At 37.1% G+C, this 14,607-nt stretch overlaps 1 protein-coding gene across 37 annotated transcripts in view; it reads right to left on the bottom strand.

The window, feature by feature from the left end:
• The window catches only part of ANK2 (ankyrin 2), a 763,693-nt gene that overhangs the window by 143,322 nt on the left and 605,764 nt on the right, over positions 1–14,607 (bottom strand). For all 37 annotated transcript variants that reach the window (XM_072624644.1, XM_072624649.1, XM_072624647.1 and 34 more), the window contains one exon: positions 4,237–4,335. In XM_072624644.1, the coding sequence (XP_072480745.1) occupies positions 4,237–4,335 (99 nt within the window). The remainder of the gene's footprint in view (positions 1–4,236; positions 4,336–14,607) is intronic.

Raw genomic sequence — 14,607 nt, forward strand, 5'->3', positions numbered from 1 at the left:
TCTGGCAATACACTTTGTATCTAGACACTTTGGGGTCAGTTAAACTAATTGGATGATTATTATTACAGTCCCACAACTCCACAAATTAACTGAGTACGCACTCTCTGATGGTAGAAGGTAGGCACTTCAGAAGCATACTGAGTGGCTAGTTTTTGACTCAGAGAGAGCAGGGGATAGATAATAAGCATCAAGATGGAGGGTTGAACACTTTTGTACATTTAGACATATCATACATCAGGTAGGATGTATTGTACATGTCACTTAAACTCTTTGGGCTTCAGATTCCTCATCTGTAAAATGGGCATGTAGGAGGATTTCTAAAATTTCTTTCAGCTTTTCCCCTCTATGCTTTCGATTCCCACTGTCAGCCTCATTTTTTGGTACCAAAACCAAAAGCTATGAGAGGTATTAGTAGTAAATAGGGCTTGATTTGGGGTTTAAAAGTTCTGAGCTCAAACCCCAAATCTGACACTTACAAAGTCCTTGCCATAGATAATGTACTTAACCTCTCTGAAATTCAAGCAAATATAGAGGTAGAAGAGAGCTCATGAGTAATTAATCTAACCCTGAATCATTTTACAGATGTGGAAGCTAAGGACCAGAGAGGTGACTTGAATGATCATTAAGGAGCTAAGCGGCACAGCTGAGATTTAACTCCAGGTTGTCTCTTTCCAAATCCATCATTCTTTCTGCTGCACCACAACGACTCTGAATTACCTGAGATCATATTGCAATCTGCTCAATTGAAAGTGATTCCTACACCAGAAATTCTCAGACTGATAAAATTTTAGGTTCTTGGTGTCTGCGTATAAAGTAAATTTTAGTACCTTTGTGAGTTCAATGGTATGAAACTTCCTTCCACTGAGGCAAATCCAGCTCCTCTATGTCTTTAGTAAATAGTAACAACAACTGGAATTTATACTGTGTAGATTTATCTGCCAAGTACTATGCCAAGCACTTTACAAATATCATCTCATTTGATCCTCACAATAACCCTGGCAGATTATTGTTCCCATTTCACAGATGGAGAAACTGAAGTAGAGGTTAAGTGACTTGTCCAGGGTCACAGAGTTAATAAGAATCTGAGGCCACATTTGAACTAAGGTCCCCCTAACTCTAGGTCCAGCACTCTAGACACTATGCCACTTTGCTGTCTGTAGTAAATGTGCATGTGAATATGAACTTAAGAGATCCAAGAAAGTAAAAATCCATTGGAACACATCATCCATCTACTGGAAGCCTAAGTATATTATCCCTTTAATATTCAATGCAAATGTGGTCACATAGGACAATAACTACTCAATAAACTCCTGGTTTGATAGCCAGGGTAGGAGAAGATCCTTGCTCTTCAATAAAACAAAACAAAACAGAAATTCTATCTGTAAAAGGGACCAATATAGGACAGAAAGGTGGTGCAGTGGATAAAGCACTGGACTTAGAATCAGAAAGACTCCCCTTCATGAGTTCAAATCTGGGTTCAGACACTTACTAACTGTGTGACCCCAGGAAAATCACTTAACCCTTCTTGTTTCAGTTTTCTCATCTCTAAAATGAGCTGGACAAAGGAAATGGCAAGCCATTCCAGGATCTTTTCCAAGAAAATCCTGAAAGTGCAGTCATGAAGGCTTGGACGTGACTGAAGTGATTGAACAACAATACAGGGCCAGCTATATGCTTCACTATCATGGAGGTATCTGTCTTCTGTCTATCTGAAAAGGTAGAGCAATTGAAAGCCAATTGACACATTAGTACATTTGCCCTAGCCACATGTGCTCCTTACACATGCGTGTTCCCTATGTATACACAACCCTCCCTGTATGTACCATGTTAACACACTCCGTTCTCAAGTGTGTGACTTCTCAAACACAATTGATTAGGCATGTCCACTCTTGGCAGTTATATAGAGCCTACTATGTGCCAGATATTGTTCTAAGCACTTTATAATTATCTCATTTGATCCTCACAAAAACCTTGAGAGGTAGGTGAAGACACTGAGGCAAAAAGAAGGAAAGTTATTTGTCCAGAGTCATACAGTGAGTGTCAGAAGTCACATTTGAACTAATATTTTCCTGACTTCTAGCCAGGGGTTCTATTCACCATTTAGCTGTCTCAGTGATCAATGCTGGTACAGAAGGAAAAAGGAAGAGGAAACATACAAAATAGGTTTGGGCTCAGTTGTGACCTTATAAATATAGTTAGGTGGCCCCAAGGGATAGAGCACTTAGACTTGACATTGAGCACATAGCACATAGACTTGCCCTAATGATTGCTTCTTGCCCTGCAAATGCTCCTATATTTCTATTTTTTAAATGTCAGTTAGTTGAATTTATGCCAATATTCTTTTCTCAAAATGTGCAAGGAGATTGAAATTATTTTGCAACCTAATGACATTTGAAATATCCAGCCATCTTGGAGCTGAGACAATTTAAAAAATGCGTAAGTTCATTTGCATACATTGGAATATATCTATCGATACCCACATATACACATAACTGTGTGTATATGTGTGTGTTTGTCTAGTTTAGGTTTTGTAATATAATCTAAAGTTAAAAAATATCAACCACCAAAAAAATTTCAATATGTGATTTTATTAGTGGACTAAAATACTGCTCACTTGAAATGCTTCCATCCCGCAGTATAACCTAGTCATGATACAGACAAAAGTCATTGTACCACAGACATTATATCCTCACTTGGTACCATTTACTTTACTTATATGACTAAACTCAGGCCAAAAGTTCATTGTAGGCAGGTCACATAAAAACAGGCTTTTAAATCTCATTTCTACCCAACACAAACACAGTCTTACAGCACTATTGTGGGCAATTCTTTGTACCATCCACAGGATGAAGCTTTGCTCTACTCACATTAATCTATCTTTTGAGACTCATTTGGCAGGATTATCCAATTCAGAATAAAGCATGTAGGGATGGTGAATTGAAAAAGGAAAGAAGATATGAAGCTTTAAGAAATTTTTTTAAGGAAAAAAAAATTGGTCTCTGACACCATCAGTGACTATGTCTTTAATTGTCAGATTAAAATCTTTCCCATAAAAACCCTTAAAACCCAAGAAATCCTTAAATAGCGTAGCAAGGGTCAGAATCAGCTCTTTAATGCTTACTTGATGCTTAAAAAAGCAAATAAAAACAAACAAGCTATTGACATCTAAGATCTTTCTAAACAAAGGCTGTTCCCTATGATTTTTAAGCTTTAAAAAAAAACAAAACTGAATCGATCATGTCACAAACACAAAGTATATAACATTAAAGCAAGCATATAATTCCTGTCAGAGCATTGTGTTAAAGTCTTTATGGGACTTTATGACATAGAATCATGAAGTGTTGGAATTAGAAGGGATTTTTAAAGCATTTTTTTTCATTTACACAGAATATAGATGAACACAAATTTCTATCTGAATAAATGAAGGAAGGAAGGAAGGAAGGAAGGAAGGAAGGAAGGAAGGAAGGAAGGAAGGAAGGAAGGAAGGAAGGAAGGAAGGGAGGGAGGGAGGGAGGGAGAGAGGCAAGGGAGGCAAGGGAGGAGGGAGGCAAGGGAGGAGGGAGGCAAGGGAGGAGGGAGGTAAGGGAGGAAGGAAGGAAAGGGGAAGGAAGAAAATCAGTGACCTAGTTCCTATCCTTATCTATAAACAGAGGCTACAGCACTAAAATATAGGAATGTGCATGAATATAAATGCAGATATATTAAATTTTAAAACAATAGGAAAAAGTCATAAAAAGAAACTGCTGCTGGGTTTCATGGTGTATGCCCAGGATCTCTGCTGCTGGGAAGGCTGAGGCTGATAAACTGCTTGAGTTCAGGAATTTGAGCTGAAGTAGGGCTACTAAGTTCAGCACCAATACAGTAAGTTCCTGGAGTAGGGGGTTACCAGGCAGCCTAAGGAGGGACTGACTAACCCAGCTTGGAAAAACAGAGTAGATTAAAGCTTCAATGATGAAAAACAATATTGGGATAAGACCTATGAGTGGTTATTATATTTCTAGCTTAGGCAACACAGGGAGATCCGATCTCTAAAACAAACACACGCGCACACACACGCACACACACACACACACTCAAATCAGAGAAAGATAAATTTCCAATAAATGGACTTAAATAAATCATGAAACTCATGTAATGAATTACCACAACAGTTTTTGTGATGTTGTGAATGGAAGAGATGGTCAGAACGCAGTTCAATGATTGTCCAAGGGCTCTGTCTTCCCTGGAGACACTCACCTTGGTCCTTGCCAGCAAGGGGGCTCCTCGTTCTAAAAGAAGTTCTACCACCTGGTCATGCCCACTCCGTGCTGCACAATGAAGTGGTGTCAGCCCATCCTGAAAAGGGAATTAAAAGATGCTTTCAATAGGGCATGTCTTTCTTTTTTAATCAGTTATAAAGTCAATAAATGTCCATAATTCCACCTTGCTCAATCAAGCCATCAAAATTGTCCTTCTGGAAAGGGGAAAGAAAATATTCACCTCTTCATCTTTCCCCACCAAGATAACTTAATGGATGAAACTTGCTGACCAGTCAGTCAGTTATTTATTCTGAAAGGTCAAAAAGAAAGCTGTATGCTCTCATGGAAGCACAGATCTTGTCTCTCCTCTTCTCTCCTTCCTCTTTTTCCTCCTGTTTCTCTGCTCGCTTTGGGAATTCCCTGCCCTGGTGCTTAACTCAGCAATAACCTAAGCATATTCTGACAAATGATCCTACTTCTGCTTGGGTCTGCAGTTGTGAGATGAAAATATACTGGAAGATATAATACGAAAACATCTAAGAAGGGAGAAGTGTAGCAGAGAGAATGGGGGCTATGTTCAAATCGGAACACTCTTAGAAGTGAGCAGACTTAAAAGGCTCACCCCCTCCCCTTGCTGAGATAGAAGATAACTGAACAAAAGATCAGACCATTCCCACTAAATCTGATGTTATGGCAGTCTTTTGGTTAATGAAAAATACCTTGTTACATGTTCTCATGCATAGAAAGCCTAATCATACTCCAAAAAGTGGTTTATTAAAGTAGTTACTATTCCTCGCACTTTTTCCCAGGACCTAGGGTACTAATGAATAAATTAAGGAATAAAGAAAAAACTAGAAGGGATAAAATAGTAATAAAAGATAACAGAAATAAATTTCATATGTGGAAGTGTGAGCATGTTCGGGCCTTATTGTAAGTTCTGGACACTCAAGCAGATGAGCATTCACCTAGCACTCAAACATTCAATGGGAAAATTCTTTCTTTGGAGGGAAAACAATTTTTACACAAAAAGGTCTGGAGTTGATAACATGATGTTCATCCTCATAGGTTTAACTAGCAAGGCAGGATATAATTTAATATATGGATATGTTTAAATAAGGCACTTACCTGGATCTGTAAGGACAATTTTCTACCATCTCTTTTCCTTAGCATCTTTCATCAGGTCATTGCCCCACCCCCAAATGGTGAAAAGTTTCCTACTGACTACAGAATACATTCTCTTTAGATTGGCATTCAGACTCTTCTAGAACCTATCTCCAATTTACCTCTTTTAAGCCTTATTTCCTGCTTCTCCGTTACTACCAATCTGGCCAACTCACTCCCTTCTGAATCCTTGAGCATAACCACCTCTTCTGTTGTATTCATATAATTAAATGGATGTAAAGACAGAAGTTAGAGATGGCTCTCTTGTCTCTAACTGAATTCTATCTATTCTTCAAGATGCATCTGAAGTCTCTCTTTCTCTGCGAAATATTCCCTTTTTATATGAGGCAGCAAGAGAGTGCAAAAGATCGAGTGCTGGACTGACAGGGAGGAAACCTGAGTATAAATCTTGTCTTGGACACAGTGGGACCCTTAGCAAGTCACTTAAGCTCCTTAAGCCTCCGTTTCTTTATATGATTCCCACTGGGTTGTTCTGAGGGGCAAAAGAGATAAGGGGGGAAGGGACTAATCATTTAATTAAAGGTCTGTTATGTGATTGACACTGTGTGAAGTGCTTTACAGATATTATCTCATATGAAAAAAACATGTAAAGTGCTTTGAAAACTGTGAAGTGCTATGAAAATGTTATCTGTGTTATCTATCCGCGTGAGCTTTTGCTCCTGTAAACTCCCAAACCAATCATTTGGCATTCACTACCTATACATATCTATATCTCTATTGATATAGATATTGATATGGATGCATATACACACACATATGTATACATATACATATGTATGTGTATATGTATACATATTTTATGTATGTATATGTATACATGTATGTGTGTATGTATGTGTATATATAATGTGCTTAGAAACCTTTGTAGCATCATATACAGTTAGCTATTATCAATAATGTTATTACCCCTTTGAGCTTGTATTTCACCTTTCTCTCCCCTTCCATAGACAAACTAACAGAAAAAAATGCACTACACATAATCCCTCCAATTCCTCCCACCTCCCACTCACTCTTCAGTCCCTTGTAACTGGATCTTGCATCCCACTGCTTTCCTGAAACAGTTCTCTCCAAGGTTACCAGTAATCACTTAACTAGTAAATCTCATGACCCTTTTCTTAGTCTTAATCTTTTTTTTTCAGCCTTTCTTCAGCTTTAGATGGAGACAGATACTGATGATCACCTTTTCATCCTGACACTCTCTCTTCTCTTAGCACTTGAAATATATATATTTCTTTCTGGATCTCTTCCTGTCTCATCTGTCTACTCTGCAGTGTCCTTTGGATGCCAGTAGCTGTCCTGCAAACTCTGTCCCGGCTCCCTTTCCATCTGTATCTTCTCTTTTATATATAATAATATTTCCTTTGGATGTCCTATATATTTCCTAAAGTATTAACCATTCATGTTCAGTTGTTTGGTTTTCTATTTGTTGCTTATTACTCATGTGACCTTAACCTCTCTGGATCTCAGTTTCTTACTCTCTAAAATGAAGAAACTGGATTTCACAGCTTCTCAGATGCTGGGGTTCTAAAAGTATGACTCTATACATCCAGTCAATCAACACTTATTAAATAATTATTTTGTACTGAGCACTGGGAGTACAAAAAAGGTCAAAATACAGTCTGTGCTCAAAAGCTCAGAGTCTAATGGATTTAGACAAACGTCAAATTTTTTTAAATTGTTAATATTTTCTTATCTCTTTTATCACACAAATAAAACTTATCCATGTAAACTAAAACTTTAACATAACTCAGTTTTGCTACAGTTACCCATACAGCTATCAGGAACATAATAATATAACTTTGCAATTCTCTGATTCTCTTAATCCATTTCAGATAGAAAATACCCCAAACCATTTTTTAATTGGGGTTAAGCCATGAGCATGGTAGGACTTTTTTTTCAAAAATAGGCATTTCAAAAAATTGATGATGATGATGATGATGATGATGATGATGATGATGATAGCTAGGCAGCACAGTGGACACGTGGGCTGGTTCTAGAGTCAGGAAGACCTGAGTTCAAATCCTACCTTGAATGTTTACTAGCTATGTGACCCTGAACAAGCCATTTAATCTGCCTGCCTCAGTTTTCTTAACTGTAAAATGGAGCAATAGTAGCACTTTTCTCTCAGGGTTGCTGTGAGGATTGAATGAGATATTTGTAAAGTGCTTAGCCCAGTGCCTGGCACTTAGGAGGCACTGTATAAATGCTTTTGTTGGTGTTCAGTCATTTTTCAGTCAAGTCCAACTATTTGTGACCCCATTTGTGGGTTTTATCAGCAGAGATAATGGAGTGGTTGCCATTTCCTTTTCCAGATCATTTTTACAGATGAGAAAACTGAGGCAAACAAGGTTAAGTGACTTGCCCAGGGTCACACAACTAATAAATCTCCAAGGAAAGGTTTGAACTTGCAAAAGATGAGTCTTCCTGATTCCAGGCCTGGCACTCACTATATATCCTATGTAAATGCTAGCTATCATTGTTATCATTATTAAAATTATAGATTTAAAGCTAGAAGGGAAGTTAGATGTCATCTAATAAAACTTCAGTTTATAGATAAGTAAATTAAAGCCCAAATTTAACTAACTTTGAATTAAAGCCCCAAATCAAATATTTACTAAATAATACAGTCATCAAGTTTAAAATTCAGTTTCTCTGACTACAAATCCATAACTCTCTACTGCACCATGCTGATGACAAATACATTTTTTATGTTTATAGGAAAGAGGACTCTAAGGAGATTTTCTAAGGATATTTAGCAAAGTAATCTCAATGCTAATCCAGATATAGTGTCATAAGCACTGGTTGTCTGAGAGTGGTTAACAACCCCCGAGGGGCTCCCAAGACCCTTCCAGGGGGTCCTCAAGATCAAAGTCATTTTCATAACTATACGAATTCATTTTATTTCCTGACAAAGTAAATATCACTTCATATAGCCCACATATATAAACATTCTTGGTGAGAGTGGATTTGGGAGTCCTTCTTGAATTTTAAGAGTATAACTAGGTCCTGCCTGAGATATAAAATGTTAGGAACCACTGTCAAAGAGTTATCACTATAATCAATAATTACAAAGGAGGGGCCATAACATCATTTTGGAGCTCTCCATGATACCATGGCTACAGTAAGAGACAATCATGATCTGAGCATTTGTTTACGATCTGCTACATACATGGCCACTGGTCTTCCAGATACTGAGCACAAACACAAGTAAGGTAATTCCTATTTTCAAGGGGCTTATCTACCAACTTCATGACCTTTGCTTCTATCTTTTAACTTCCTTGCCCTTTAAAGAAAGAAATAGGTGAATTGAGGTATCAGGTTTAGGCTAACATATCACGTTTCCTTTGGATTGATTCTGAGTGTTCTTTAATCAAATCACAGATCAGACTGTAGCTATAAATGTTCTGCAAGGGCATTTCAAAGAAATTTATCTTTGGCTTTCCCTAGATTCCCAGGGTGTGACAGAAAATGAAAAGAAAAAGGACTTGAGTAGCTCTGGGCTTCTGAGCATTATTTCCTTCTTGTGATTACCCTCCTGGAGAATCTCATTGTTCACTCAGAATTGGGTGAGTCCAGCCCATGACTTGCATGTCTCTTGAAGGAACAGACAATAATGGTTATGGAGGCTCCAGGGATCTCCTCACCTTTTAGTAGATATAAGACTTTCACTTTCCTACAGCCTTCAATGTCTTCTTAGTTCGTTCTCTACTAACCTGTGGTAGAGTTGATCAATCACAGATGGACACATTGTATCCTGACCTCAACATAGAAATACTTTTTGTGATTCTCTTAGAGAATGGGTAATAACCAACCAACCAATTCCTCCTATGCTATCCTTTTCCTTTCTCACCCTCCTCTCCACGATGCTTTCACTCACTCTCTATAATAACTTGTCAATATATTCTTGGAAATATTTTACTATCTGATTCATAATTTTCCAGAGACTTGCTTCATTGGAGAAAATAACATGGTGAAGAAAAAATTAATTCCTCATGTGTGATTTACTACTAAGTAGAAATTGATAGCCCCGAATATTTTTCTGGCTTACTAACTACAATTATCTTATAATAGCAAATCTTCCTTTATGCTTTTGGATCTCTTTGGTTCCTATTTATTTCATCCTCAAGCTAGTAAAGAACATGTCACAATAGCACCAATGAGGCAGATTTCCAATAAATTATAAGCAGGTAAAAAGGATATTTATTTATTGGTTTTATCCCCACTATCTTCTGCAAGAATTTTAGTTATTTAAGATTGAACATGATGCAAAATGGAGTAGTTAAGGATTAAAAACAGAACAAAAAAAATCTAAAGGAAGCAAAGGTAGATGCTGCTAGGCACCTAAGAGATAGATAAATTGTTTCTACAAGTAGGCTTGGAATTTCAACCTAAATTTTCTGTCACTTAAGTCAAAAGAAACAGTATTGGATTATATGAATGAGAAGAGACGAGAGAGGGGAAAGGAGGGACAGAAGAAGAGGGAGAAGAGAGAAGGGAAAGAGAAAGGAGAAAAAGGGGAAAGGAGGGAGAAAGAGAAAGGAGAGAGATAAGAAGGGGGATCAGGGAGAAGGGAAGTCACAGGGCAGTTGACTGCCATACCTTGGACAAAAAAAAATAGCAGTATTTATTTGATTACAATTTTCAAAGCAATAGTTAGAAGGAAGTCAGGTCATCCCTATAAGATGCCTATTATAGTATGCTCTGGTGGTCCTACCTACATATAAGGAGCTCTCACCAATTGGAAAGCAGGAATCTAGCAGGGGAAGACCAGCTGGAAAAGTGATTTTATGACAGATACTGGAAAGTATGGCTGAAAGATATCCATAGCTTCTTGGGCCAGTCATGTACTGGGAAAGCCCCCTGACTTCAGAGGTCAAATAATTTCCATTTGCTCACTAGAAAAAGCTGACCAACTGCAGAAGCAATTTGTCATTCATCTGGAGAAGCTAAAAAGCCAGGCTAGTATTGCCAACCAGGCAGAAGGCCAACTTATTTCAGAACAGGTGTAGACAGAAGGGGTACCTCCACATTCTGAGCCAGTATCTTCCTCAAAAAAAGTGCTTCATTAAAAAAAAAACAACCTTCCAATAAAAGTACTTGCTTAAGACTTCAAAGTCCTTTACCTTGCAAACATGAAAAGATAACTGTGGCATGAAAAATATTTAAGGCTGGTTATGATTCTAGCTGGCTTTCTTGTTCATAAAAGAACTTCCATAGGGCTCCTGTAGAACATTACATTTAAGAATCACATTCCGATGGACCTACCATGATATGAGTTGCAAAATGTCTCTTAAAAACTGATTGAATTGACTTGCAGGATGGGGTTATTTCCCCAGCTTTATAGCTGGGATAACAATACTTTGCACAAGCCACTTCACTGGTTTGTTGTAACAATCAAATACAATAATGCAATATATTTTGTAAACTGCAAAGCACTTTATGAATTTAACTCCAGTTTATTTTGTATATATCTTGTTTGTACCTAGTTATTTGCATATTGTCTCTCCCATTAACCTGTGAGGTCCTGGAGAGTAGAAACCATTCATTTATTTATTTATTTTTTGCCTTTCCTTTCTTTCTCCAGCACTTAGCACAATCCTTGACACACGAAGTTGTTGGCTTAACTTTACTTGATGTGCGAAGCAGTAGAATGTTTTACTAAACAAAATTACCTAATACATTTGCCAAATTGTTTAAGTGCAGCTTTTACAAAGGTTGCTAGACACAGTCATGTTGGAGATCACCGAAGACGGACTGTTAGAAGACAATTCAAGAAGATAGGCTTTTTGTGTTAGGTCTTTGGAGAGATCAGCATTTTTCAATTTGACAGTTTTTTCTTCTTTACTTCCTTCTATCTCTAAAGAGGGACAATTATTCCTCCAAGTGTCTGATAAAGAGTTTAACTAAAATTAATATACAGGAGATTCAGTAAAGGTATATATTGCTAGGCTAATCTTTTACTTATTTCCTTAATTGGATTTTAATTGTCTCCAAGTCTTTCAATGGCTAGTCTTCAGATACAAAAGTAATAAATGTAGTCTTGTTTTGTTTTCCTGTCCCAGCACCTGATTTTGTTGAACATGGAAAAGAAGAATTGGAAAATGTCCCTATAATTGACATAGTAATGCGAGGGGTGGGGGTAGGATTAAAATAGAGCTGGCATTTTAAAGAATATTATTATCATTAAATAGTTTTTTCCTCAAAGATTCAAAGTTATTTTAAAAAATGGAAAAAACTCAGGAAACTCTTGAAAAGAATTCCTAAAATAATAGTACACTAAAATGCTGTTGGCTTAATTGAGGGGAAAAACGAAAATTTTAGAGCCTCAAAGATGAAGAGTGAAAATAGTATCACTATTAATTCTGACGCACCCAGTAGAAAGCACTAGACCTGGAGTCCAGAAAAGATGAGTTCAAAAATCTTTCTTCAGACATAGCTGTATGACTTTGGGCAAGTCATTTATCTTTTGTCTGCCTCAGTTTCCTCAATTGTAAAATGGGAATAATAGTAGCACCTACCTCTCAGGGTTCTTTTGAGATTAAAATAACATATGTAAAGCAACTAGCACAGTGCCTGGAACATAGTAAGTACTTAAGAAATGATTATTCCCTTCCTTCTTAAAATCCATACACAGAAACACTGCTTTATTACCTAGACAGAGTCCATGGGACCATCTATATATAGATGTAGATATTCAATTTTGCAGTTAAGAAAAAAACAACTCATAAACTCTTTTTTAAAAAAAAGGAAATAAAATATTCTAAAATTTAGAATGATCAGATGTTCTAAAATCTGGGTGTTTATAATTCCAAGATTTAAGCTATCTATACCTGTCTCTTGTCTCTTCAGCTTCAAAGAATGAAGGTGCAAAAGACGCTTTTGTCTTTTACTTCTAGTGGGATTTTTTGTTTGTTCGTTTTTCACCAAAAAGGATTAGGGTAGAATACAATTTAGGTTTTCCAAACCTTTGGCAAAAATTTGTCTAGTCTTATCCATTGGAGCCACAGAGGCATTTTAAACTCTCAAGGGGAAAAGGTCTCAATGCAATCCTGCAGGATTATGTCTAATCCCCATGGACAGCTGCCAACAAACCTCATACTGACAACCTGATCCTCCTGGGTTGTCAATCTCTGAGTGCAACTCAATCCACTTGTAATGGGCTTGCATATGTTCCTCCTTTTTGTCTTTAAGGCATCTGAGAATCTTTAAGATTATCTGGTTCAAAATTCGCCCTTCACAGATGAGGGAACAAAGGCTCACATGTAGAGGTTAAGGAATTCATCCCAGTTCAGACAGCAAGCTGGAAATGTGACAAGAACTCAGTTTTTCCTATTCTCAGACCAGTACTCATTCTACGGAAATGGGAACAGTGACTGTACCATAGTTCCTTCTTAGAGGTTTTTATATGCAAATGAATGTGAACAAGGCAAATTACGGTACCTTTGAGATAACTGAAAACATTTATCTTCCCAAGAGTAGTAAAAGGCAATAAATGCTTTCCAATAAATGAATACAGCAGCTAAGTACTAAGAAAAATTTCTGACTTAAGATTCTTTTCGGTTACGTAGCTTTGTTGTTCTGCTGTGAATGTGAATTTTTGGAGGCACCTCAAAAGAAAAGAAAGGGAAGTGTGAAAAAGGAGACAGACCAGGTTAGTGCTGAAGGAGGACAGACCAAAACCCTTCCCTTTAAACATATAGCACACTGACTGAGCATGCATATCTATCACCACAGCAAAGCTAATGCATGTAGGCAAAAGCAAAGGAAGAAGAACTCTGCTACTAATATATTAGGATACAACAACAAGAGACAACACAGCAGAGCCATCAACCAAGAAAACATGCTCTGTAATTTCTCCTGTTTTAAAGTGGCCACAGCTGGCCAGGTCCAAATGCCTTTAAGAAGCGAGATCAGGAAAGCCAGCCAAAGTTTCGGGGATATACAGTGTCAAATTCTTTCCCCCTCAGATGGAATTGGCTTTAGCAGGCTTTAATGAATCTTCCATATAACCTGATTTGATGGGCCCAAACAATGGGTAGCCTCATAGCATCAGAGAAGAACTCTGACCCTGTTTTCTTCAGAATGCAACTTAGACCTAGTTTACAGGTCCCAAGTTCCCAAAAGTTCATTAAGCTATGGACAAAATTTTGTAAAGAAAACTGGGAATATCTTCCATAACATCTTCTATGAGATTTCAAGTCTCATATGTCAACCTTCCCTGAAAGATAAACATAAAAGTTTTCGAGAGAAGACATAATTGTCCAAATCTAACCTTGAAGATTTAAATTGAAAAAAAAAATTGCTATGGACTTAAAGGATAGATATTTGAATTTTTAGAAGTTATATTACAGAAATAAAAAGCAAACTTCATTCCATATCAGCAGAAAATTGCCAGGCAAACTGAAAAGGTTTTTACAAGTACATGTATAGTTATTGTTAACTCGGGACAAATCAGGTTTGAAAATACATACAATAAATATGAAATTGATATATTAGTTCTCAATACTAAGACCTATGAATAATGTTACATGATGAAGAAATATACTTTGAGTCCCCAGAAAACCATTTATAAAGATCTTCTCAAAATGATGATTAAAATATAAAACTGTTTAGGAAAACTAGAAGTAAATATCTAGAACCACCGAACTAAATTGTTGTCATAGATCAGTTATTTCAATCATGTTGGAATCTTTGTGAGCCCATTTAGGGTCTTCTTGGAAAAAAAATATTAGAGTAGTTTGCCATTTCCTTCTCCAGTTCATTTTACAGATGAGGAAACTGAGGCAAACAGGGTTAGGTAACTTGTCCAGGATCACACAGCTACTATGAGTCTGAGATCAGATTTTAATTCATATCCTCCTGACTCCAGGACCACTGCTCTTTTCACTGTACCATATAGCTGCTCACTGAATTAAATACTACACATTAATATTGCACTCAAATAGAAAAGTAATTTGCATACCTTATTGCCATTTATAATGAAAATCTAAATTAAGGGTATGAGTTCTGTGTTTACTACATTGAACATCTGAAGGGATGAGAATTCCATTTTGAAGGCTAGGAGCAGGAAAACTGATTTAAGAACAATTTAAAACTCCTATTTCTTATATGGCCTTTTGAAGACATTAGGATCACAGATTTAGGGCTGCAGGGGACCTCAGATACCACTGAATCCAACACTCTCCTT

The sequence above is a fragment of the Notamacropus eugenii genome, chromosome 7 (genome assembly GCF_028372415.1).
Source record: "Notamacropus eugenii isolate mMacEug1 chromosome 7, mMacEug1.pri_v2, whole genome shotgun sequence".
NCBI lineage: Eukaryota > Metazoa > Chordata > Mammalia > Diprotodontia > Macropodidae > Notamacropus > Notamacropus eugenii.